A 25,502-nucleotide genomic window follows, 5' to 3' on the forward strand; every position below is an offset into this window, starting at 1 on the left:
TCCTGTCTTTCCCTTTGCGCAGTTCTATTCGCGTTACACCCTTGTTGATCGGCGTTTCTCCCCGTCCATCGGTGTGTTCGCTTCTCCCCCAACCCCTATAGGGTGCCTCAGAGGACCCGCTGTCGTCAATGTACCATGTTCTCTGTCCGGAGCTGCCTCTTTGACACGCGTTGCGGATGGCGTACCTGGCAAGCTTGTTTCAAGTGTTTGAACTCTGAAGCTTATACTAGTATGTCAGTTCATTCACTTTATCAGTCATTTCATGCTGTGCACGACTATTACTGCTCTATTTGGCCTGGGCTGCCGTAGCTCGATGACCCCATGCTGTACGCACACGCTGACGACTCCAAATGCGTCATTGAGCGGCCCATTTTACTATCCCAAACGCAATATGAAACACGACACTGTTGAATGGGATTGCTTAGCATCTCTGGCATGATTCTTTGTCTTCTATATCAGCTGGCTCGGTCCTCAAACTGGCTCGTCTCTTCATTTGGGAATAAGTCCTGGGCCTGAAATATCAGTCGTGTATTGGTGCCCTGTGAGCTAAAGTTAGCGCAGGGCGTACATGTGCTTCAGATTCCCCCGATCCTCAATCATCCATGCAGCAGGTGTGACTAGTGACTCGTCACCGAGAGCATGCAGGAAGCGGACAGCATGCCGTATTTTGACACTATGATCCGTGAAGTTCTTACCCTCTTGTTAAACAAACGCAATCATTCAGTTTTTCTGCGCGCTGGAGACGACCCGGGGCCAGGAATTTATGGCTTTGCTGAGTAATGGTCCATCGATCGTAAGTCCCCTTCGGGAGCCATGCCTTGCCGAGATAAGCGCCAAGGCCCAAGGATGAACCATAACCCTCTATTCTTCCCTTGTACAAACCCACACGTTCCGCACTGTCGTCAGCCAATCAACTCTACCGGTGCTTCTCCATTACGAGGGGGCTGTCTTGTACAATGGAACACGCAGGAAATACATCACAATGGTTCTTGCTCCACATGAATGCGAGAGACACTTCGCGTATCATTGGAAGCTCTGATGTAGAGGCGATGCGGTGTTGTTCATTCATCTGCTATATTGTTAGCTCACTAGTACTTACTTATCATGTGAAAGCCGCGGGTACACGCTCGCCGACCAGTTCCGGACTAATACTAATATTAAATTCTGGTACTGGACCTCTCCACGGACACTCTCCTACTAGACTAAGATAATACTTTCCAATCGCTCTGCAGTGTGAACAACGGCACTTAGCAACGAACGCCTAGGGAGACTTTGCCACATATACTTTCTCTCAGCGACTGCAATGCGTTGACCCATCTCAGCTCCTCTGTACTTGACCTTCACATATGATCCGAATTGTTCGGATTCCCTATAACGTGCGCGAGCGACGAACTGCGGCATATGCACGTTGTGTTATTGTGCTACCATCTGGCTCGGTGACAAGAGACAGTACTTACAATGATTATCAACACGACCTGGATCTTGGTAGGACGGAGCGTACCATATCAATATGGAGGTAACCATCAGCGACACATTGGTTGGAGAACCGTGGCAAACAAATCCTTGGGTAGAGACAGGATTAAGGGAGAGATAGTTTGTATCTGTTCCCAAAATGAGCGCTTAGATCGGGTTCGCTGAAGGAGTGGCACGTTCTGACAAGTGCGCATAAGGTCGGCTCCTCTGATTGTAAGTTCTTGGCTATAAGGTAAACAATCTCGTTAAGGCGAAGGGCGGGACGTATTCTGTCGTAGTGGACAGTGACTTAGCCGGCGCCGCCGGGACGCTCACTGAGCGCTTGAGCGAGGGCACTCGGCTGAGTTTCAAATGATATTGGCGCCGAGTGCGCTTGTGCACGGACCTCATGAACTCCCGAGGTTCCGACTGCTCATCGTACATCTAAACGTAAGCCCCGCTTACTTATACTTCGGAGGCTTGTCCCACCATCTCAAGTTTACTGTGTTACAGAGCTTTCAACTACCATCCATGCATCACGCACTTGAAATCTCGGAGGTGATTCAACTGGTCCTGAGCCACGTAGATAACCACTGGGCCTTAGAGAACCTGGCTCAAGTATCCAAGGCGTTCCACGAGCCCGCAATCAATGCGCTGTACTCTGAGCTAGACTTTTGGTTCGAGATTCTCAGGTGTCTTCCTCAAGACCTGAGAAAATTCAAGCAAGAGGAGAGGCCTGAAGGTGCATTTTGCGGAAACTGGCAACCTCCGTGGACTATAGTACGTCGCTCACTTCTCGAGCGAAACCCTCTTCATTACTATCTCACTGGGGCACAGTCATTTCGTCGGAAGATGACAGAGGAGGAATGGGCCCTGCTCCGAAGTCGTGCTGCGAACGTCCATAGCATTGGGGTTCGTGATACTGGTCGTGATGAAGTAGATCCCAAGGAGTGGCACATGTATAGCCATCAAAGCCCATTCGCTGCCGCTGCGATGACTTATCAGCTTGATCAGTCCGTGATTGACGCGTTCATGACGGCTCCTCAGTGCCTACTGTTTCCTAGCCTGCGGGTACTCACGCTAGGACACGGATGCCCACCTGCAATACTGCCCATGTTTCTTCCTCCATGCCTTCGCCGGCTTCGTTTATCCATCAATGCAATCTCGGATATTGCTCGCCTTCCTTTATCCATCACAGAACTCTGTCCAGCCGTCGACTCGTTCTCATGCCATGGTCATCCTCTCCGCAACCTAGATGTCTCATGCCGCTTCATTAGCGGCTGGAAGCATCTCCGCTCCATAACGGGTGTAGTTCCTTTGGATACCCACATGTGGAAACACCTCACCTCTCTGGAGAGTCTGAAAACACTAGAGGTCCACACGTTCACACCATATTCGCGCCCTTGGTTTGGTACTAACATCAGCTGTCTCCGAGAAATTGACAACCTCAGCCTTACAAGCGGTAACTTTAAAGGTGCCGCCGACTCTCTCGAGGGCCTACTCTGCTCTGACGGCCGCTCAACTAAAGCCTCAGTCCGGCAGCTAACAATCAATACCACCCCATCTTTCGAGTTTCCAGAGACTTCTCTACTAGATCTGACAAAGACCTTGACAGAGATCATCTCTACAAAAGCCGTGAGGGAGCTGCAGGCCTGTGGGCGCGGTTATATGTACTCCCGCGACGATTCCCACTCACTCACCTTTTACAACGCGCTCCTTCCCTTGACGACCTTCGCCAACCTTACTACGTTCAACCTCTCCGGCCTCAGGGATGCTGGGCCCCTCACCTTCCCTCAATTGGATAAGCTATGCCGTAATTGGATCTCTTTGGAGGTGCTACGCGCGCCAGCTCTCCAGTACCACGCTACGCTGCCAGACCTCCACTCCCTCGGACAGATCTGCACCCACCTCCGTATCATCGAGATATACATAAACGTCAGCATGAAGGACCTTCTCGAGATGTCTGAACAGCTTGATTCATTGCATCCAATGGTGAACTTGACATGTGTTATCCTAGAGGGGTCTTCAAAGGACGAGGAGGATGTTAAGAGAGCAGCGCTTGTCATGGGACGGCTTACACCGCGGCTTAAGCACGCGAACACGTTATTCCCAGGCCACGGAGAATTTTGGGAACTTGTTTTGTTGCGTATGGGGAGGAATCCAGAGACCTCCAGGAGACTATCATATTTTGTCCACAGGCGAATGTGTAGTTGTTGTTAAAGCATGTTCCAGTACTTCAGTAACCAACTATAGGGCGAATGTGATACTTTGCAGTGTGTTTAAAGCTAAAGTTGCAGTCCGTTTGCTTTGCTTGAAGACAGAAGGTAAATCAAAAGCGCGTATGTAATTAGCGCGAATCATCGGAACCATCGACAAATAACGGAAGTACATAACAAGTTTCGGATACTTCTCTTGCACTCAGGCTGAACCTTGATTGCAGACCGACAGCAAAGTCGTCTCCTCTCCTTTCGCGTACTATACACTTTTCGAATACACAATGTACTTTTTGTTGAATTCTCCTCAAAGGTCCATACCGCCAATCATCCGACACATGGCCATCCAGAGCACATGGGCTGGGTACAATCCATCACCTATTCATGATCTTAACAAGAAGCTGTCGAAGGCCACCTCTGCAGAAGACTTGGAGAAAGTTTATCTCTTAGATCCCCATGAATCCCACTTGGTACAGCATTATCCTGACGACAATGAAGATGCCAATCTACGAACCTCATCAGCTATGTACGCGGTCTACTACCCCTTAACGTTGTTTACCCAACTTCGCAAAGTGATGATGGGCGATCACTAGCAACTAGAATGTACTGACATCATGCCCCTCACTCGTGGCTGGTTATTCCTAGAGGGCCTCCAGGGCAAGCATCTTGATCGTCCCATGTTGCTAATGGAGCTAGAGGATTTGCGCCATCCCTGTCCGAAACTCACAGCTATTGACATTTGCGTCAAGGTCACCATGGTCGACATCCGCACATTGTCAGCGAAGCAGTTCTTGGAGTCATCGAACCAGGCAGCGTGTCTTCGCATATATACCATGACATGAATGCAGAAGAAGACATACAATTGATTGCGCTCACGCTGTGCCGGCCTACACCAAATCTCAACCACGTCAACATCCGTGGGCTTGAGAGGGCAGGGATACTATCGTTTTGGGTTTCCGTCATGAAGTACTTGGCAGGGAAAGCCAATTCATCGGTGTTCGTTGTCCAATGTGAATCGGTTGGGTTGGTAAGCGGTAGGATCGCAGAATATTGGGAGAAGGTTAAGAGTAAATGTCGAGTAGCGTCCAACATCGCGTCAATGTGACGCGCCTAAGGTGGGCCGCATCACATAATTTGACCATTCAGCGACTGAGCATGCCCATGATTAATAGAGATGGATTTTATTAGTTTTCTAAACATTGCCCGACGTTCCGTCGTGCTCTGGCAAAGCGGCGGGGCGAGTCTCGCCGCGGCTGCGGTACATGGCTGATTCAAGCAAGATTCAAGGACTGATTTGGGACTGATTAAGCCCTGAGCCAATGACAGGGCGCGTACTAGCATGAGCTGGTGCCGATTGTCTGAGCTTTAGCGTACTAGAGCGCCGCGTGTCTCGCAATGACCGTAGGAGGTCTGACAGTAGTAAAGGTGTTGGTACGAGAAAGGCCGTGACGACTGGATATGCACAGGTCTGACAAGGGAGCACGTGACAACCACGCTCCACGCTCGCCGGCTCACCGCGTCCACCGTCCCCTTTTCCTCCTCTCCTTTTTCTCTCATCTCTTCGTAAAGGACTCATGGCCGAAGTCAAGGCACTTCACCGCGTCATTCGGCGGCTTGCAAGCTGGGCGGTATGGTCCTTCTTCACAGAGGTGCACGTTATTGGCGGGGAGAATGTGCCGAGCGACGGACCTATCATTATGTGCGTTTGTGTCTCTTGTTCTACGAGGACCACCCTATGCAGCGCGTTGGCCACACAGGCGTCCTTGTAGCTGCTGTTTCGCGTCTTTTGGCGACCTTTTGAACATGACAACTGACTAACTTTGGCACTGTAGCACGGCAACGCACCACAACATGATGCTGGATCCCGCCGTCCTCTGTACGTTCGTCTCCCATACCGAGCTTACATCATCTAACATCCAGTCAGCGTCGGCTTTCCCACATCACCGTATCCTCCACTACTGGTCCAAAGGCACGTCTCTTGTCCCACCGACTTCTGCACATTCTCACCAAACCCCATCTACACAGCCACCCTCTTTGCAAATCCCGTCCTCTCCTACGTGCTCTACAGCTCTGGCAATATCCCTGTCGACCGAAAGTCCAAGGACAGACAAGTGCTGTTCAAGGGCACTTTCACCGAGCTTGCTAAGGGCAATGCTGTCGCGCTCTTCCCAGAGGGCACGTCATACACTGAGCCGCGGATCATGCAAGTTAAGGACGGCGCATCGTATGCGGCGCTTGAGTACACCAAGTGGGCGGCGGAGAACCCAGACAAGGTGAAGCATCCCGGCGAGGTGGTCATCGTCCCAGCGGCTATCGTGTACACGAACAAGTCCAAGTATCGGAGTAGTGTGAGTGTTCAGCAGACTTGGATAGCTAGTTTTGGTCCTGATGGTTTCCCCAGGTCGTCATGGAGTATGAAGTTTGCTTGCGCAGAGGTGTTGGTTGATGCTAACTACATGGTGCAGGTTCGGTAGTCCGATCCGGATGGACGCATATAAGGAACAGTTTTTGTCCGGAACCGAGGGCTCGTCTCGCGCAGCTGCGAAGCGATTGACGCGTGCTATTGAGAAGGAGCTAGTTGAGGCGACGGTGAACGCCCCAGATTGGTATGCTTTTTATTTACAATCATTTCTCTTCGCCTAACCTGACAATTTCTAGGGATACTCTGTATGCTGCTCGCATGGCTCGTGATCTTCTCTGGGAAGAAGATAGTACTGTCAACATGGACAATTACGTCTCCATTTGCCAAACGTAAGCATCGTCTTCAGCCCTAAAGTTTAACTCACTCACATGCTTCCCCAGCCTGGTCGACCTTTTCGCTACTGAAGACGCAACCCCTAATTTCCGATTCGTCCGCCAGCGCCTGCTGGAGTACTACTCCCTACTGCAATACACGAACCTCACCAACTCTGTCCTCTCCTCGCTCCCTGTCCCTAAGAATTTGGACCCTCGGCATCCTGCACCTTTGCCTAGTCGCCTGCTCACGCTTTCGATTCTCGTGCGCGACACACTCGCGATCGCAATACGGCTACCGTTCGTGTTTTTCCCGCTCATCCTTCACGCGCCCGTATACGTCATGGGCCGGCTCGGTGCGCGACTCGTCGAGGACGAGGAGGAGACACAGGCGCAGAACAAGGTTGTGTTTGGACTGCTGTTGCTCCTGACAATCTACCCAACAGTGTTTTGGGTGTTGTGGGCGACACTGTCGTATACGACCACTGGAGCGCTTGTCTCGGGGCTGGTGGTCTGGTCATTTTCGGTTTATCATACGAAGATCATTAATGGTGAGCTTTGCCTCTGGGATCGAAACGAGTGCCATTGCTAACGTGTCGTTCGTTATAGACAACTACTTCCAGTGAGTTATAAGCTTTCTCCCTCTACTCACCAAAGTTTCCTGACATCTGATCTCAGCTTGAAGCGTATGATCGCAGCTTGGCGCGTTCTCGTCGGTGTCTGGGCGCCGAAACGCCTTGAAATGTCCCTTGAAGGCCTTTCGCAATACACAACGCCTCGCGTTCCCCCAGAAAGCCCCTGGGTCGACAGAGCGCGCATCAGCCGCCCACCCACACCCTCTGCCGACATCGCATCCCCTCTGGCGTCGCCTCGGGCCCCGGCGCCTGTGCACGCACCGAACAGCACGAACAAGCACGGCTCGACGCTCGCGGTCCCGCAGACGCTTAACGTCAACACCGCCGACGAGCCGCCTGCCAAGGGTGTCGGCAAACGCGGGCGGCCATCATCACGCCGCATCATGCGGCACGTCCTTCGCGCGCGGGGCGAGGCTGCCAAGGCGCTCGCGGGGTGCCTCGGCGAGCTTCAGAACGCGCCTGCGGGCAAACGCGTGCGTGCCGCCCCGCATCTCGCGCGTCTGTACGGTGGGTTCGTAGAGGAGCTTCCCGCGGCCAATGTGGCGCCAAGCGAGGATGTACAGGCTGAACAAGGGCCAGTCGTCGTCGGGTGGAGAGAGGCGAGGGAGGTGATCGCGTTTTTGAGGAAGCACGGGGCAAAGATTGCCGGTCTGGATAGGGGGATTGAGGCGGGGTGGGCGGCTGCGATGAGCGACGACGAGGGGAATGGGACGCCGACGGCGAGCGAGGCAGAGGACCTTGTGTGGATTCCGTCCGGCGCTCAGGAGTAAGGTGGATCTTTGGTTTTGGTTACGAACTATGTCGTGGTTGATGCGCGTTGGATGCGTCGATAGGTGCATTCTTACGGATCTTTACCATTTAATCAGTCTCGATGGATACTACTCAACGTCACGACATATAATGAGCATCGAAGTTTGGAATATCGTGAACGTACATTGAGTTCATGTGCTGCGCGTTCTGTAGCGAAAATATCTACAACCAGGGAAGCCCTGTAAATCATAAGTACGCAACGCCGTGCACTATGCATCTGTACCTCAAAATGAGACCATGTCATCACATAGCCTAGATCGCTTTGGCTCATCGTGCCCTACCTAAAACTTCAAACCGTTTAAAGCGATACGGAGCTCCAATGGATTTCAATCGCCCATCCAACTCATCCCATGTCCATGCACCGATGCAACCGTCTCGTTCCCAACACATGAGTTTTGCCTCCTTGACGAGTTCTGCGATGCGGTGCTGGGGACCTGGTGAGGTGATAGTAACGGTAACGTTCGGCGCCAGGCGTGAGAGGACAATGGCACTGAACACATGGACGGATGCATCGATGACCGAATCAAGAAGGTTCAGTTTGACAAGGGCTCGACCGTACCGTGACTTGGCCATCCGATCGAGCTCCGTCAAGTGCCACTCCGGGCGGATTCTCTCCGAGTCATCGATGCGCATGCACATGGAGACTTCAGAAAGACGAGGGCAGGCGTGTAAGAAAGAGCGCAGCCCATGTAGCGTTATCTGCGATGTCGTGCCCCAATGAGTGCGTTCGTTGATCTTGAAGATTTCTAGGTCGGGCCATGCGTTTGCCATCTCTGCGATATCATCGTCGTCGAACGAGACAAACTTGGTGCCGAAATCAAGCGCAATCACTTTGAGTGAGACACAGCGCAACAAGGGCTGGATTGTCTTCAGAGCGAGTGTTTCGCCCTCCTGATCTGCTCCCGGGGTTGAGTGCACGGCGGCCGAGAAATCAAAAGAACAAAGCCGAAACCTAGAGAAAGAAGAAATGAAGGTGCATAGATTGTGGAATTCGCCCGTAGAAAGTGATGTCAACGTCGATAGTGTGAGGGACAATGGTTTAGACCTCCCGAAAGCCTGCGTGTCGTCGCTAATGCCCCCCAAGAACCCAACCAAATGCTCGATCGAGTCCGTGTGGATTTTTAATTCGGAGAGGGAAGGGAATGCAAGGCTGCCTGGAGCAGGTGCGATGCGCTGAGAAAAGGGGGTAACCATGTCAAGGGCAACACGCGTCAAAGAAGGGAGCGATGCGAGCCCTAGCTGGAGCTGGGGAAGAAATGCTGGCCCATCGTACTCAACGAGGTGATGTAACTGAGACACTGTCTGTGAACATGCGGTGGCAAATCGTTTTTTCCAATTGTCATGATCAGCCACGTAGATGGTCAGCGAGGCTAACGTAGGTGTAGACTCCACCAAAGATGTGATGAAGCCGGGCGCGTCCGAAAAGAAAGAGAAGAGGCATACAGAGCGCAGTGTTTTGACCAAAAAGACTGGGGCACCATCCCAGGTGTATACCGTTCCTGAAGGAACGGGTAGATAAAGATGCGTTAGTCGCGGAAGGGCGTCTTCGACGTGTGCTCTGGTCGGGAACAACATATTAAGTACGGGGAGGTCAACCTTTAAGGCATCGTTCAGCTCCAACTTGCGGACACGCCTTGAGTAGACATGAAAGAGATCCCATTCAGAATTGGTGACCAAAGATCGATCAAAGTTGTTCTGTAAGGATTAGCTGGTATAAATACAGACTCTGTTTCGATAGGTGTATCTGCCACGTACAAGTTCTCGTCGACCAGTATATATGTTGAGCGCGAGGTTCCCGTACTCGAGGGTACGAGCCGGAAGAACATAGAAAAAGGCACGGGCGGGAACCGACGACCAAAGTAGATCTAGGGAGGGATTCTTAAACGATATGCATGTCGCTGCCAGGGATACTAGACTCCTGCGGCTCTCTTCGTATTCCTCATCAATGCAACTGTCACAGATCTCATGAATGATTTCTGGAAGAAGTAGCGCTGAGTGCATTGCTATAGCGTACCTGGAACAGACATGTTAGTGTTGTATGGGTCGAAGATCTTGGAGAAAGCGTACTGAAAAGTCAGTAAATGACTAACAGGGTGCCACTTAGGACAGCTGTGGTGGGGATCGCTGAACAAAGAGGTCATTCCGCGTGCATGAGGCTTTGAAGCCTCGCATCATTCGCCACGTTTCTCACGCCTGTCAGACTTGTGACATTGGACTTGATTCTTGAATCTTGAAGCTTGATCATCGAACTGCGGTGGGAGTACAGTCCGGAGATGGGCGCGCGCATAAGCGTTGAAATACAAGGTGGCTTTCACAGATCTAGGCAGGCTCTGTCCCAACATGAATCACTTCGGATGCGATCATCAAAGCGAAAGTTTTCGCGTCCCATACATCCTATCCCAAGTCATCCCCGCGTGGACACACCTGAAGTCGCTCCGAGTTGGCGCTATAAATGGTGCTACTTGGGTGCATCTCGCCCAACATCGGACGCTACACCGCTTGGAAGTACGCTTTCCCGCCGTTGATGTTCACTTGGGTTCCCCTTCAGCTCCGGGGGGAAATGCGGTCTTCCCTGCCCTGGACAAGCTCACTCTCAGGAGCTTGAGCTGGGGTTTACGTGGTGCCACCGGCTTACTTCGTTCGACGGGAGGACGTGGCTCTTTGATCGATCTTCACGTGGATAGTTGCATTCAGCCACAACCCACAGAGCTAGGCGACTTCACGAGTGCAGTCGCAGACCACTGCAGCGCTGAAAGCCTCACAAACTTCTACTGCTCAGAAAAGATGTTCAACGATTGGGGCCTAGAAATAGCAGATCCGTATGATGCCGAGTTTGGGATCACGTTCAACACCTTGCAACCTCTGATGAGCTTCAGTAGACTGGAGTCGCTGATGATTTCCGGGAAGCGGCTGGTACTGATCAAAGACGACGAACTGCTAGAGCTCGCCTCTGCGTGGCCGCAGTTGCGTGTACTGGGGATAAACGCTAAAGCAGGGTGGATCGTGACTTCAAGAGTAACGTTCATTGGGCTCGCCAAGTTGATCGAGGTCTGTCCGCTGCTCATGAACCTCTACATCTCGATCGACACGAGCAGCCCCACCGACAACATCATTTCCAACTATCGTGACAACATGGATCGTGCAAGCAGCACGGAGACGCAGGTACCTGGGGCTGCGCTGCGCTATCTCTACTTTCCGAGGACGCGAGTGGACGCGCGGGACGTAAAGCGGATTGCAGCTTTTTTTGCAGTTCTATTGGTTAATTCTCCTCACGCTACCGTATACGGCACTCCTGAAAATTGGCTGAAGGTCAGTAGTGCGATTAGAAGAATCACGAATGAGCTCCGCAGGACGGTTCTTGCGGACAATAAACAGCCAGAGGACACGAGTGGGCCGGTGTCGAGAAATAGAGCGAGCGAACTGGAGACTGATTCTGATGAGGGCCAGATAGAGGAGGAACATGAAGAAGACTCTGACAGTAGTAGTTACGAGTCATGCGCATCTGAGTAGTGACATCAACGTGTACCTGAATTGTAACTTGAGAAAGCCTATCACTGAGGGAACAAGTAGCGACTATCGGAGGTTGGGAACAGCAAAAGGCACGGGCGCTAACTCGGAGTTTAAAGTGCCGGCCATTGCCGGTGCGGCCTGTGCGCTGTAATCGTCCAAACTCTCGGCGACGTCAACGAAGGGAGCCCGGAAACCAGTCTCGTCGTAGCAAGTCGACGCAGCTCATCACCATACTCAACGGTGCGTGTCTCGTCATGCTGTAGAACGAACTTGTGGAAGAAAAGGAGGCGCTTGTGCAGTGTTTTGGGATGGATGGCACTCTGGTCTTATGGATGCTGATTGTTTCGCTCTTTAAACAGGCCCATCATGTCGTCAAAACTTCCCGCTTGCTTCAGCGCTACCGAAGAGGAGATCCAGCTCCTCCTTGCTGCCCAATGCCACATCGGCACCAAAAATTGCGATAAGCAGATGGAGCCTTACGTCTGGAAACGGAGGATCGATGGTACGTTTGCCTGATTTCTGGACTGGCGCTGGAAACCCTCATCTTTCCGTCCACAGGCATCCATCTCCTCAACATTGGCAAGACCTGGGAGAAGATCGTTTTCGCCGCTCGTGTCATCGCCGCTGTTGAGAACCCCAACGACATTGTTGCCATTTCTGCCCGGCCGTACGGTCAACGTGCTGTCCTGAAGTTCGCCGCCAACACCGGTGCCCAGGCTATTGCTGGCCGCTTCACTCCTGGTAGCTTCACCAACTACATCACGCGCTCGTTCAAGGAGCCTCGCCTTATCATCGTCACCGACCCTCGCGTCGACCACCAGGCTATCCGTGAGGCTTCCTACGTCAACATCCCCGTCATCGCCCTTTGCGACACCGACGCTCCCCTCAAGTTCGTCGATGTTGCTATCCCTACCAACAACAAGACCCGCCACTCGATCGGTCTCGTCTGGTGGCTCCTTGCCCGTGAGGTCCTCCGTCTCCGTGGCACCATCCCCCGTACCTCGGACGGCTGGAATGTCATGGTTGACATGTTCTTCTACCGCGACCCCGAGGAAGTCGAGAGGCAGCAACAGGAGGAGGCTCAGGCCAAGGCCGTTACTGCCGCAGAGCCCGAGGCCCCTGCAGAATGGGACGTGTCTTCGGCACCCCAAGCTGGCGCCATCAACCCTGGTCTTGTCGCCACCGAGGGTGGTATGTCATCATTTATGACCTTCGGACATTACGTTTTAACTCCTCGTTTTGTGACTCAGGTGCCCTCGACTGGGCTGCGGATGCCGCACCTGGCACGAGCGACTGGGCAGCCGAGCCTGCCCAAACTGGTGGTTGGGGCGCGGAGCCTACCACCAGCGGCTGGGAGTAGAGGATGTACGACTTATGGCTCATCGACATGTTCTTTCTTACATGCAAAATATGCTATTATGAGCTACGCGCGACTTTTGCTATTTCGTAATTCCTTTGTCCACCTTTCGGTGATTTGTCACAGAAGAGGACAAGCGCCTAATCTGCAGGTAGGTTCTGCGCTCCGATAAGCTACACTCTACCTCTTTTCCTCCATCCAATGCCATTAACTACGAGAGTGCCGGAGAGCAACGTTCTTTCTGGCCATGATTGTCGGTGTACGTTCCACTCCCGTTCTTTCAGGGCCGATGACTTCATGATATTGACTTAGTAGCAGTGGTACGCAGCCCACCGCAGCTGGCTTCCTCGATATCATGGCCGATTGCCATGAAGGCGTCCGGCAATGTTTACTCGTTTTGAAACATCATGCATCAATCATTCGCTTCGTTCGCTTGCTTTACCTGAGCGCGTTGCTGGGTGGTCGCCAACCTTCGCCGCTCTTTTCTTGGCGAACGGAACACAGCGTCAAATCCTGGCAGAAATGAAAACGGCCACGTCAGTAGTGTTCCTCTTGACTCGTTCTCCTGGCAGCCTCCCGCGTTCATCGCATCGACCACCAACTTATCGATGATTTAACAAGGTCTCGTTGTCCAAAAGCCAGGATATAAAGACCAATTTTGACAAGGTATTACTTCTCTGTCGCTTTCAAACGCGAACTCAAGCTCTCTATCACCTTCCTATGAGCAACGGCACTCAAATTATCCACAGCACGAACATGTCGTCCCAATGTCCTACGGAGCTGATAGAAGCGACGCACATATTGGCTGCGTGCTATTCGGACACGCATGACGGACAACTCACTTCAGATCTTGGTGATAATACCGTCATGGCAAACATTCAGAAGTGAATCGCATTTAGGTTTCGCTGACGAAGGGAGACGCTAAGAATTGAACATCTAGATGTATCGAGCAAAATCGCAAGCTGCTCTGCCAGGCTAAGGTTGGCTTAGTTGAGGCGGCGATGCTGTCGGCGCACAAGACAACATGCGTGTGCGCGTGGAATGGATTACAAGTGAGCTGTGGTCTCTTTCCCAATGCTGCAACCAGCGATGCTGACATCGGATGACTCGGTTGCGTGACCAGGACGCAAGACTCCGTTTGCACATACAAACCTCGACTAACGACGCGAGGTGTGCTCCGGACTTAGACGAAGACGCACATGGGGACCACGGAGGCACGCGTACGACCGATGGGCCGCGCATTTTCGTGGATCCTCTCTTCTCGTCCTCAAGGCTGACCGACAACATCGAGCACGCGAACGGTAGCAACACGAAAGAGATGCCATCTGCGAACTCAGTGTACGCAACCGGGCACGGAAGGGCGTGGCAAGAGGCGCCGACAGTCATCGTGGGCGGGCATGGACATCGCGGGGCAGGTGAGTCGCGCGTTCATCGCGTTCAGCGGCTGTATTGGGCGCCATTGCTAACTCAATCGTATGTTTTCGGCGCGTTTGTCATGAAGTCCTAGTCCGGGTGTGCGGTAATTGCGAACACGAGGCTCATAGGCACCGCAGCGGAGATGATGGCGGTGATGCTAAGCAGTCATAGATCGTACAGTAGACTAGCACGATGTCATGATGTTGCGGGTCGGCTGGATTAGGGTCAGCCTCTGATAATCAATGCGCTGACAGCCCGAGCGGTGTGTACATACTGCCTTTCAATGGTGTGAATCGAAGACCATGCTGTGTGAATTCATTGCGGTAACATAGATTGAGCTTAATTTGAAGGCTTAAATGAGTGTACGGCTAAACCGATAAGCCCACCTTCGGCATGCACGAGCGGTATCTGTGCGGTTGGGCTGTAGAATTGAGGAAGAAGGCTGTAGGATTGGCACTGAACCATTATAAGGTACGTCCCAGTTTCTTATCATGTCCTCATGCGCATCTGGTGAGGCTCTTAAACAAGGATCGTTAAACTCAGGGTTACTATTGCCTGTCAATCCACGTGTACCTGCAATCTGAAAATTCAGGGCTATGCCAATACACATGAAATATCCATCTGTTGAGTTTGAGACTGTTGTGCACAGCACCTGGGCGAAGGCGTGCTGGTACTAGGACACGATCGCGGCAGGATAGCATGCACACCTGGAGCGCGCGTCCGAGACTTCGGGGTGTCAACGAGATAAGAATGCGATGTGAGAGAATTTGACCAACGAAGATGAAACTATACCATCAGCTGGGCAGTACAGGCATAAGTGGGCTTCGTCTCTCACTGGTAGAATAGATGGATCTGGAGAACTGTAAAACTGTAAGGAAACCTACACTCAGTATCCTCGACAAATCTTCATGATGTGGCGATAAAAAACAAATGAAGCATCAGAGTTGAACCTCGAAGTGTAGACTTCTCCTGTGCCGAAATCTTACAGTATGCAGGTGGTTGAACTTTGAGCATTATCGAGTACCAATATGCAGAGATGAAGGTGGGCTAAAGCAACGAAGCATTCCTCGTCATTCTAGATCGAAACATTAGCAGTCATTAAGGGTCTCAATCGAAGCATACCTGAATACTGGAGTCTTAGTGCCTTGCTTCGACACGCATGAGGTGAGCACGTGCCAGATAAGATAAAACCGCCTCCATTAGCTGTGTATATTGACTCAAACGTGCATCGGTAATCACGGCCATCTCTGATAGCAAAGAACTCTGACAGTCGAAAGCATGGTCGATGACTCACGACTATACGCCGAGCTGCCGAACAAGGGAATTTCGAAGTCGACACTTTAATGAATGAAGATAAGCTGTGACTCCTGCATTATCCCCATACTATCGGACGTGAACTGTACCTGTCGCCGTAAGCTGATTCATAGATGTGATGACTCTGCGGGGAGCAGGAGCGCTCGTCATTTCCTGTCTCCGATCCGTTCTAGGAGAACAGATCGTGAAAAGTACGAACTCCATGGGATATTTTTCTTCATCTTTCTTTGCAACTTGCGGCAGGGAGGAAGGGAGGCGCATCTGTTAGATCGACTTCCATGTGAGCCTGCCAAGCACTATGTGGTGAAAGGCAACTTTTCCTACGAGGAACGGGACATCCGACGATCTCAGCAATGGAACCAGCTTCCAGAGAGCCAAGCGGGTGGGCACGCACACGTAAACCAGAGATCGAAGGTTAATAAAACGATTCGTGAGCAATGTGGGGTACGGCACGGAAACAAAGACATCCAATCATGTTCGTGTGCGCCCTTCATGTCCTGCGTCCGCGGGCGTAAGGCTTAGGAAAGCTCTGCCAGGTTTGGACTAAAGTGGAAGTGTGAAAGAGGGGTCGAGTTGTAAGCTCCAAGGCCGCAGCCGCCTGGCGTCTCGGAGCCAACATGGGATAGCATACTGCATAGCGGCGCGAGTACAACGTCCCCGGAGAACGCAGACGTTGGCCGCCGCAATGCGAAAGCAGGACGATAGGCTACGCGTAGCCAGTCACCGACAAGTCACACAGGTACCAGCGGTGTGGAGAACGCTGATAGAGCTCGACGTGCTATCTTGAAGGTGGAGCTCGATGCCGAGCACGCGGTCGACGCGAGCGGGGAGACGGTCACAGGGGCGACCCACCTTGGACAGACTAACTTTAATGTACGGCAAATGAACCGTAGGTTTACGCCACCGACGCAGTGAGCCAAGTTCAACCCCCTGATCGTGATCAGTGATCAGGCAGTTTACAGCTTCTGAGTCTTCCATTCAGCCATAGATAGGCCTTCGAGCTCCTTCGAGTGTGTCTTTGTCTTCGCTGTCAGGTGCTTCGTCGTCGTGGTCAACGATGTCCCTGCGGCCCGCCCTACAAGCGTTCACTATGCCCTGCGACAAAGACACCGGTATCGAACGGCACGTACGTCGTGTGCGAAAGCCGTGTCCAAACGGCCAAGGAACAACATCGGTGGAAGAAAAGCTCCAAAGAAAAATGAACGTGGAGATTGGACCGGTTGTCGACTGAATATGACGCGTGAGGCTGGTGTGGCGGTGTGGGTGCAAAATGCGTGGAAATGTCAAAAGAGCCACGACGCGTGTTGCGTGCGTGGCATACCTAGTAGCTGCCGCGGAGTGTTAAATCTCGTGTTTGTAGGCCAGCATCGCATACACCCAGCGACTGGTGGCCACACCACGCATGTCACGAACCTCGTACTGAACCACGAGCCACGCTCTTTTGGAGGATTGCCAGTTGTACGAGCTCGGTCGAGGCGGACAACGTGTACGTGGACTTTGTCCAAGAAGTGCTTCTCTACCCTGTCTTTGGTATTTGAAACAGCAACATCTTCAGCCAATTCAATACGTTCAGCCTCGTCGAAACGTTCACAAAACCCGCTACTGGGGCGCTCGAACGCGAGCGTGGGGACAACAGCGACTCGAGTACAAAAATACGGAACGCATATATCCATTCCGAGCATCGCGAGCGTCTGCGTCTGCACGGGGAGAAACGGAAAACGCTAGCGAGAAACCCAGCCCAGAACAGAGGTCCCGGTCATCAGAGGCATCTGCATCAGACGCTTGTTATCTCACTTACAGCGGCGATGACGATAACATCGAGAATCCCCAGTGAGTACCGGTAGGCGTAATAAGATAGACGCCCGCTGAGGGCTTCCCCGCATTTACTCAGTACCCGTTCCTGAAACGAGAAGCTCGCGCCGAGGACGGACCGCTCGGCGTTTTGGACCAACGGGAAACTGACCACCAAACAAAGCAGACGACAAAACATCAAATGACATTAACACAAAAAACTGTTAAACTGTTCATAAAAAGTATCCACAAGATCATCCAAGAAGGCCCGGTACTAGTAGTATCTGCGTGCGACCACCTGCGCACGCGGGCCCGTTCTATAAAGTAGTACTTAAGATTAAGTGCAGAGGATAGGTGAGACTCTGCAAGGGGAGGGGATAGTATGTACAGACCGTACGCGTCTGCCTGCGATCGGGGGTATCGAGATCGGTGCGAAGCAGTGAGCCGAGGCTCTGCCGCGGCGCGAGTAATTTTTGCCGTGAGGCGAGGGTGGTGGTGCTCTACAATGTAGAAGAAGAGAGACAGATGAAAGCAGGATAAGACGAGGATGGGGACGTAAAGGGAATCGAAACGGAGGAAGTAAGAAGCAGAGGGAAACGGTTAAGGAAAGGGATAAATGGGTGCATAACGTACGCAGTCCATAAAAGCATAAGCAAGCGCATATAGTGTGCATAAGGTTAGCCATAAACATATAGTCACATAGTTCGAGGGTTCGAAAGTTCGGAGAGTTCATGTGACGTGAGTGATGCGAACGTGTTGGGGAGATTAGCCAAGTCTATGGGGTGAATAGGTGGTGACGGTAATGGTGACGGAGAGCAATGGTGGAATGGGATGGGGGGACGTGGTGGTAGTGGTGTGGTATTGTGCATCGGAGCTTCAAGTGCTGCGGCAAAACAAGGGACAAGTGAAAATGAGACTGGGGATGAACACGGAGAGCGAACACAAACGAAGATGACAGGCAAAGATGAGGATGAAGATGAGTCGAAAATGAGTCGAAGGTGAGGGTGTATCCACAGAGGTGATAAGTCAAGAGGTAATGGGTGGCGGCCGGCGCTGCATGCAGGGGAGAGGCGGGAGCGTGAAGTGGGGTGACCGCAAGGGGGCGTGTTGTGAAACGGTGGTGGCAAAACGTGTTTGTGGGTCACGATGCATGCGATGGATTGTCGCACCATAGTCTAGTATGCGCCCAGATTGAAACCGCCGATCGAAGGATATGGAACAGATTCAAGATCGAAGGAGATCGAAAGCAAGATCGAGAGAAACAGATAATCTAATATGTTGACCGACGGTTCGACCGCCGTGACTTGCCCCTGCCGCTCTTCTCGCTGCCTTTATGCGACGAGCCAGAGGAGATGAGGAACCCAAGGAGACGCTTCAGGAGCGACTGCTTCGTCGGCGAGGTCGGGACCGCGCGCGATGGGTAAACTTTGTCGGCAGGGTCCTATTTTTGTAATCACAAAAACACAATTCCGAGCGAATTTAGTCAGCAAACGCAGAATAATGACTCATCAGATGCAAACGACGCACCCCAGCGACAACCCGCCCGCCGGGCGGGGGGACGACAAAGTACGTCTGGCCGGGTGGGCCAGGAGGGAGATATATCGTGCTCGAGTTCCCATCGTAGGAAGACTGCGCATATCCTGCTGGCGTCGAGTTGCCTCTCGCAGGTGGGCCTCCTCTCGGCGATGACGCTGGGATCGACACAGGGGATGTGGTCGGTGGTGACCGGTCATGCGAGCGTGGGCTCGTCTTCATCGTCTGTGAGGGGCTGACGCCGCCCTGCTGCTGCGATGTCCGCCGTTGCTGCGAAGATGATCTGGATAAGGGAGAGCGGGTCTTGGACGTGTCCCGTGAGCGGGTCGAGGGCTTGTCAACGAACTGCCAGCCCTGGCCCTGCGACTGCGACCGCGAGCGGGATTGCGAGCGCCGGATAGTCTGGTGCTGGACCGGCTGGGGCTGCGATTGCGTGTGCACATGGTGGGGATGGTGAATATGCGCCTGCGACTGCTGCATGTGCGGCTGCGCATACACCTGTGGCTGGTGCGACGCGGGCTGAATCGGCTCGCGCTGCTGCGAGTGCGAGTGCGAACGGGAGCGCGTCTGCCGCGACCCACGGGCACCGTCCGCGGTGTTGGGCGGGAGCGTCTTGGAACGCTTGGGGTTCAGTCGTGGGTACGAGCCCGCACCCGCACCTGAACCTGAGCCGGAGCCTGAGTTTGATGCGACGATAGTGGCGGAGCTGCCAAGGCTGCGATCGCGGTCGCGACCGCGGGGTTTCTCCGGCTTGGAGTTTGTCGGGCTGCGGGACGTGGGATGGTTGGGTGCGGACGTTGTTGGGTTCCGTCCGGTAGGGGTGTACGTCGTCGGGCTGCGGGGTTTGGACGAGGATGTGCTGCGATGGAGAATGGACTGGCGCGATGGGCCCGGCTGGGGCTGGGTCTGGATGTAGGGCTGCTGTGGGTGTCCCCGGGGTGGGGCGTAGAACTGCTGGCCCTGGGGTTGAGTCTGTGGTTTCTCTATCCAGGCATCGAGGGCACGGGCGGCGTGATTGGGAGAGAGGATGAAGGGATTGCTGTATTCACTAGAGGCCTTGGTTGTGTCGGAGACCCAGTTACCGACGCGGTTCTGGGTGCGCATATGGCGCTCGTATGCCTCTGGCGAGTAATCGTATTCCGTCATCCTCGGGGAGAGATTTTCTTCGTCTGGTTCTGCGTGTGGGAGCAGGGACCTGATAGTCAGCTTGTTGGCTCAGCGGGGGAGTCCGGGATGAGCTGATGGTGGCAGAGACGGAGATGGGTGCAGGGCGCAGGGGAGATGGAGCAGCGTTGAAAGGGGGAGAAAGAGGTGAGGCAGCCCAGCGGAAGAAGTATATATGGTCTCTGTGAGTCGCCAGAGGGACCGGATCCGGCTGAGTCAAGCTGGAATCCAGTGTCTGGTTGGCGTTTTTTTGGATTGGGAAGGCAGAGAGAAGTGACCCAGCAGCAAGGGGGGCTGGAGGAGGAAGAGAGGGCTGGTGGATGTGATTGATAAGGCGGGGGAAGTGGATGTGCCTTCAGAGGGTAATTTTCAGCCAGCCGACCACACGAGGCAGCAGAGAACACCAAAATGGTCAACGTAAAAGCCTCAAGGCAGGCCATCCGCTTTTAGAAGTCCGCTCCCCACCAGCTGATGTAAGCCCAATTAGCCGCAGATGGCTTTTGCTTCCGTCGGTGGCTGCCCATTTGCTTCCGTTCCTGCGCATACACCCCATGTTTTCGCTCACAACTGTCCAACTAGATTCTCTATTGTCTTTTCTGCTGCGGTCTCCTGAACTTTCACTACGGAAACATGGAAGAGATTGCCCTCTTGCAGCCCTCGATGTTTTGATCTTGCGTGCCTTGTGCTCACACGACCGCCAGTTTAGGATAGCCTAGGATAGCACCAACCTCCCTAACATCGTCCACGCCCCAGCGGACTCGGTCACTCTTCGCTCTCAGTACGCACTTTGCCCGCCCACTTTGTATCCGTCTCATCTACAACTGCCGTTTCCCGCACGCCGCCGTCGCATGCACCCGAACGATGCTCTTGACCATCCTCAAACTTTCTGCCTCGTGTCTAAAAGTGTACTTTGCACTCAGAGATCTTCTCTTCGCAGTATTCTCGGTCTCGATCATGGTCCCCGGCCTCGCACACCCCTCGTTCTTCCCCCAACTCCGTCCCCGTGACGAAACTCGAGCGTCTACGATAAACTCAACTTTGGTGATTGGATCGTACAGGTTCTGCTGGGGTATAGATGGAAACACTATACTCAGGGCCTCAGGCTGAAACTGATGCGGTCAAAGAGCGTTTCGTAATCTGGCAAGGTCTCGAATGGACCACTTCATTTCCTGCTGCATCCCCGTATCCCCCCGTATTGGCTCGACGTCATCCAGAGACAGCTGACTCGAAGATGGAGAAGAAGGCGGATGTAGCAAGGAAATGCTCGACGATTGTGCGTCACGGGTCTCTGGCACGCGATGACGGATCTCACTGTGTAAGTTCCGGAGACACCCAGTTGCTCGATCGGGCAAATATATAAGGATCCTCTTCTGCGGAGCCGCAAGTACCTGATTGTCTCTGAATTTCCTCCTCCAGGGTCTCTTTACCTTGGCGTCAACTTCTTTCCTTTACAGATGGTCACTACAGTGTAACTGCATGCTTTCGTATTCCATCAATAGCGCTGATCATGGCGAACTACATATTACATCACATCATCGACCACCCCCGAATGTTTCACGAAGCATTTGCACCTCCGATGTTCTATCCTGCATCCAGCCTCAACCCATCCTATGCCACACATCAACACTCGCCGACGGAAACAAGCCCACCGCTTTAGCCGATCCAAGGCACGCGACATGTCCCCGCTCTCCCATCTCTCCGTGCCCTCCGATCCGAGGTCTCCGCCCTGCCCCGCCCCTCATCCCCGCGTTTCGTTTACGTACTCCACGACCACGTCGCTCAATTACGCTTTTTGCCTTTCTCCACAGCCGCACCACGCTCCTGATCGATACGCCAGCCTGCCAGCGGCTGATCGTCCGCGTATCGAGCCCCACCGAGGTGAGGTTCGGCAGAGCTAAGCGGGCTGCCTCGAGGCTCGCTTACTGCGCTACATCATGATAAGGTAAGTACATAGGACAGACCAGGGCAGGGATGCGTCGCAATGATTAACGCCTATTTCACCTGTGTTTGACATTGACGGATCCAGCTTGCTCTACGTTAGCAGATGACTCAGAGCGGCGAATGGTATGTGCTTCACTGTCATCGCCGCCCCAATGCCCAAACTCATGCGATGATAGTGTTCGTTCGTACGGTATCTGTACGTAGGTCCGCGGACGCGTGCTGCCGCTGGCGGATAGTCGTAAGCATCCCTGAGACCCTGGATCCGCGTGCGGCTGACATCATCCCTACGTCGGCGTTCTCCCAAGGTCAGTAGCGAAGAGTGGAGCCGTGCACATAGGGTCGAGCAAACGACGGAACATGCTCGTATTGGCCCGAGCTCATAAGTATGTAAGTTATGCGTCTCAAGAGCACGTTTATCCATGTACCTTATCTCTCGCACTTTCAATCATATCTTTTTGGTGTCCCTGTTCCTTGATTCTTCCGTACAGTGCGGATCCGTGGGCACGCATAGTGGGTGATAGTAGGAGATCGTTGGTTTTCGTGTGTACAGTCACAGGTGTGAAGTTCGGCATTCCGTTCCGAGTGCGGAGCGCTCGTGGTTCGCGGCTCGGTCCGACGAGAGTGACGCAAAGATGATAAGTAATTGAGATGTATGAAGTTGATTGGCTACTCCTCCGAATAGATCAAGGTCGATATCAGAAGCCGAGTATGTTGTTGTTTCTTTCCATTGGAGTATATAGTAGTGTGGAGTAATAGACAGCGGCCACGAGAGCCGAAAAAACGTTTATGATAGCCAAGTTAACAACAACACTAGTTACAAAGTATGGTATATCCGAGGACGCTTGTTTAGTGGAGCCCGACCTTAAGGTTGAGTGAGGACTTGTACCAAGTACTCGTTGGTGGTAATCTCCTGGGAACGGCAAGTACTATCGGCTGAGTCGGAACGAACAGAAATAGACAATTTATACGTCGCCACTGAAGCAGTCCGGATACAGAGATCTTGTGCCGGCTAGCACTACGTGACCAGACGTACTTCTTCCTGCATAAAGAGTCGAACTTGGGTTATGAAGCCAAAGTTACTCCGCGGTCAAACAGCACAGTTGTTTATTGAGCTTTTTCTGTGGTAGATGGTAGGAAGACGCATCAAATCAAGTGGTCCGTGGTTCCCGTAGAACAGACATGGTTATCTCAGTCTGCAGCGAGACGGAGAGATAGAAGATAACCGGTTCTATTTGGGCTGGTTTAACTGTGGAGTTTCTGATGTACACTAGTGTGCGCCGCCAAGTCTATTGAAACTGCCCTTCCCCATATCATCTCCATGTAGGAATGCAGGAGGATGGAGCAGATTCTACGTGCTTACGCGTTTTTATTACCAGGAAATCTTCGGACAGGATATACGAATTTTATATATTCTAGGCACGTTTTATCGTTCTAACTGAAAGTTGTCGCAGTCAACGAACCCGGAGTGACTCAAACATCCGATCGTCGGTTCGTACCTGGTAATGCATAGATTGCGTCATGAGCTACCCTACTTACAATCAAACGACAGAAGTAGCCAGCACACATTACTGACGACGAGTCTTTTTTTCACGAGATACTATGCCGGAACCCGCAATGAAATCCGTCACCCGCAATGAAATGAAATCAGATATTTGTTCCTCCCTCTCGCTTCGGGCCTTCAACAAGCCTCGCTTTTGTTTGTGAGACATAGTATGAGGCTTTCTGAAACCACATATGAAGCCTTAAGCTGTAATTTGTCCATACAACTTTGCCACGACGATGCCGAGCGATAGTCATGGTTAACCTTTGTTTCCTTTCTTCGAGTTTGCGACGAACACCACTCGCGCAGAACATCCTTGTTTCTCTCAAAACTTCGATATGCGTCAACTATGGCATGGAATATGAAGCCAATCAAGTTTGGTAGCAAACGGAATACAGGAATGTACCTACCCTGAGCAGTTTTATGAAAAGAAAGACTGAATCCTCGATTGTTTTGTACATAGCGTCTGTAGTTTTGATTTCTCCACCAAGCCGTGCGATACAGTCATAGAGTAGTTACATTAGATGGCCCATGTTTATTTGTAGGTATACGCCAAGGGACGGGGGAGGGGCAGTCGAATCAACCTACATTTCATTGCGGGTGACGGTTTTCATTGCGGGTTCCAGCATAGTAGCAAGAGGCGAGGCAATGGTTGCCACTGAAATTGGGCTCAATATTGGGCCGAAGAGAGGGATTATCTCCTTTTGGCTGTTCGTTGTTGCCTGTTTGTCACCCGAGTCGGGTAAATCCGGTCTCTTGCGACGGGTTCGCGCGACTCGAGAGAAGTTTATCACCAGTCAGTCATCCAGTTCGCAGCTGGTAAACACAATCTATCTTGTGGTTGATGCACCCGGGGTATATTCGATGCATCCAGCTTTAACCCTTTCGGATATCCTACGCGAAATCTTTCAACAGTTGCAAGACGGTGAAGATGACGAAGAGCAGCAAGGCATGAAAACAGCAATGGTACTGGCGAGGACGTGCAAGGCTTTCAAAGACGAAGCATTGGATGTGCTATAGTCTTCGATTCCTCCTTATGCTTTGTTCTACGCCCTTACTTCTCGGTCCCTCACTACCGAGTCTGGACAGTGCTATCGAAAACACTTTCGGTTTGTAAGTCAGTTCCCCGCTGTTGCGCTTCCAGTCTCCGAGTCGTCTCTTCTATAACATCCCCGTAACAGACAGGCTTTGATCCCACCTCCTTATCTGACCTGGAGTGGACTTCTTTTCATCAGTACACTTCTCGGGTGAGAAAGCTCATCCTCGTAGATTGCTGGAGAATCAACCTGTCCGTAATGGGACTTCTCTTCCCTCATCGTTCGGACGTCGAGCATGCCTTTCCTCGCTTGACGCACCTCTACCTCCCTCCCGAGCAGATGGATTCCACGCCTTGGAATATTCTCAAGGCGTTTCTAGTGCCGACGCTGCGCAGCATACACTTTTTCTCAGCATTGGCTGATGCTGCTAGTTTCGTGACGTTGATGCCAAAACATTGTCCTGCGCTTAAGTTCTTGAGTGTAGACATGTCGGGGCCAGAGCAGTAGATACGCGAGACTTCAGAAGCATTCGAAGTCGCGGTATCTCAACTAGAACATCTTGGAGTGTACGAGGGGCCTGCGCTACGCGAATCTCCATCACAGTCTCTGTCAGCTCTTCCCCAACTCAAGCGCATACACGCTGCCAAATTAAGTAACCGGAATTGGTAGCCCCTATTCTGTCCCATCGGCCAACAAAACATACATACAACTAGTTACAGAGCACCAGTGCTCACGAAACTTTATAGTGGCAATCTTATAGATGTTAATGGCTCCCAAATAGAATTTTAGGAAAAAATATCAAGTAGAAATACATCAATTGCTGCGACAATTTCAAAGTATGCAGATATGGGTTGTATAACTTGCATCTGAGCTGTGGAATATTTGTGAGGATAAACTGTATTATTCATGTTGGGAGATGAATAAAAGACATCATGTCACTCCCGACATGTCCGAGACGTCGGATACCTGGGCACTGCCCAGACATGCGTAGAAACTGCGCATGAGGCTCCTGTGTGGAGCGATTACTAAGAAAAGCTCCTAAAAAGTAAATAGAAG

General features: G+C 52.3%; 7 protein-coding genes across 7 annotated transcripts; 5 read left to right on the forward strand and 2 right to left on the reverse strand.

Annotated features, from left to right (window-relative positions):
* Positions 1 to 1,883: 1,883 nt before the first annotated feature.
* Positions 1,884 to 3,191, forward strand: CONPUDRAFT_81410 (uncharacterized protein; the record flags this gene model as incomplete). The annotated part of the gene is made up of 2 exons (XM_007768388.1): positions 1,884 to 1,902; positions 1,966 to 3,191. A coding segment is annotated over exon 2 (1,015 nt), but the record flags the coding sequence as incomplete, so codon positions are not given.
* A 2,308-nt stretch (positions 3,192 to 5,499) lies between these two features.
* Positions 5,500 to 7,939, forward strand: CONPUDRAFT_81412 (glycerol-3-phosphate-acyltransferase). Its single transcript, XM_007768389.1, has 9 exons — positions 5,500 to 5,541; positions 5,590 to 5,634; positions 5,691 to 6,013; positions 6,067 to 6,077; positions 6,131 to 6,271; positions 6,324 to 6,416; positions 6,468 to 6,949; positions 7,008 to 7,020; positions 7,077 to 7,939. Exons 1-9 carry the CDS (start codon positions 5,517 to 5,519, stop codon positions 7,801 to 7,803), a joined length of 1,860 nt encoding a protein of 619 aa, XP_007766579.1. The 5' UTR covers positions 5,500 to 5,516; the 3' UTR covers positions 7,804 to 7,939.
* A 171-nt stretch (positions 7,940 to 8,110) lies between these two features.
* On the reverse strand, positions 8,111 to 9,844 carry CONPUDRAFT_72041 (uncharacterized protein; the record flags this gene model as incomplete). Its single annotated transcript, XM_007768294.1, has 2 exons — positions 8,111 to 9,538; positions 9,599 to 9,844. 2 exons carry the CDS (start codon positions 9,842 to 9,844, stop codon positions 8,111 to 8,113), a joined length of 1,674 nt encoding a protein of 557 aa, XP_007766484.1.
* A 339-nt stretch (positions 9,845 to 10,183) lies between these two features.
* On the forward strand, positions 10,184 to 11,353 carry CONPUDRAFT_152522 (uncharacterized protein; the record flags this gene model as incomplete). The annotated part of the gene is made up of 1 exon (XM_007769047.1): positions 10,184 to 11,353. The coding sequence occupies one exon, from the start codon at positions 10,184 to 10,186 to the stop codon at positions 11,351 to 11,353; it is 1,170 nt and encodes a 389-aa protein (XP_007767237.1).
* A 137-nt stretch (positions 11,354 to 11,490) lies between these two features.
* Positions 11,491 to 12,799, forward strand: CONPUDRAFT_164432 (40S ribosomal protein S0). The gene is made up of 4 exons (XM_007769048.1): positions 11,491 to 11,593; positions 11,653 to 11,855; positions 11,912 to 12,544; positions 12,604 to 12,799. The coding sequence occupies exons 2-4, from the start codon at positions 11,720 to 11,722 to the stop codon at positions 12,711 to 12,713; spliced, it is 879 nt and encodes a 292-aa protein (XP_007767238.1). The 5' UTR covers positions 11,491 to 11,593; positions 11,653 to 11,719; the 3' UTR covers positions 12,714 to 12,799.
* Positions 12,800 to 13,430: 631 nt separating this feature from the next.
* On the forward strand, positions 13,431 to 14,397 carry CONPUDRAFT_164433 (uncharacterized protein; the record flags this gene model as incomplete). Its single annotated transcript, XM_007769049.1, has 4 exons — positions 13,431 to 13,594; positions 13,651 to 13,762; positions 13,834 to 14,125; positions 14,212 to 14,397. 4 exons carry the CDS (start codon positions 13,431 to 13,433, stop codon positions 14,295 to 14,297), a joined length of 654 nt encoding a protein of 217 aa, XP_007767239.1. The 3' UTR covers positions 14,298 to 14,397.
* A 3,207-nt stretch (positions 14,398 to 17,604) lies between these two features.
* Positions 17,605 to 20,307, reverse strand: CONPUDRAFT_164434 (uncharacterized protein). Its single transcript, XM_007769050.1, has 2 exons — positions 18,759 to 20,307; positions 17,605 to 18,672 (listed from the first exon to the last, which is right to left on the reverse strand). Exons 1-2 carry the CDS (start codon positions 19,908 to 19,910, stop codon positions 18,502 to 18,504), a joined length of 1,323 nt encoding a protein of 440 aa, XP_007767240.1. The 5' UTR covers positions 19,911 to 20,307; the 3' UTR covers positions 17,605 to 18,501.
* Between the last annotated feature and the right edge of the window lie 5,195 nt (positions 20,308 to 25,502).

This window comes from Coniophora puteana (genome assembly GCF_000271625.1).
Source record: "Coniophora puteana RWD-64-598 SS2 unplaced genomic scaffold CONPUscaffold_4, whole genome shotgun sequence".
NCBI classification, from domain to species: Eukaryota; Fungi; Basidiomycota; class Agaricomycetes; order Boletales; family Coniophoraceae; genus Coniophora; species Coniophora puteana.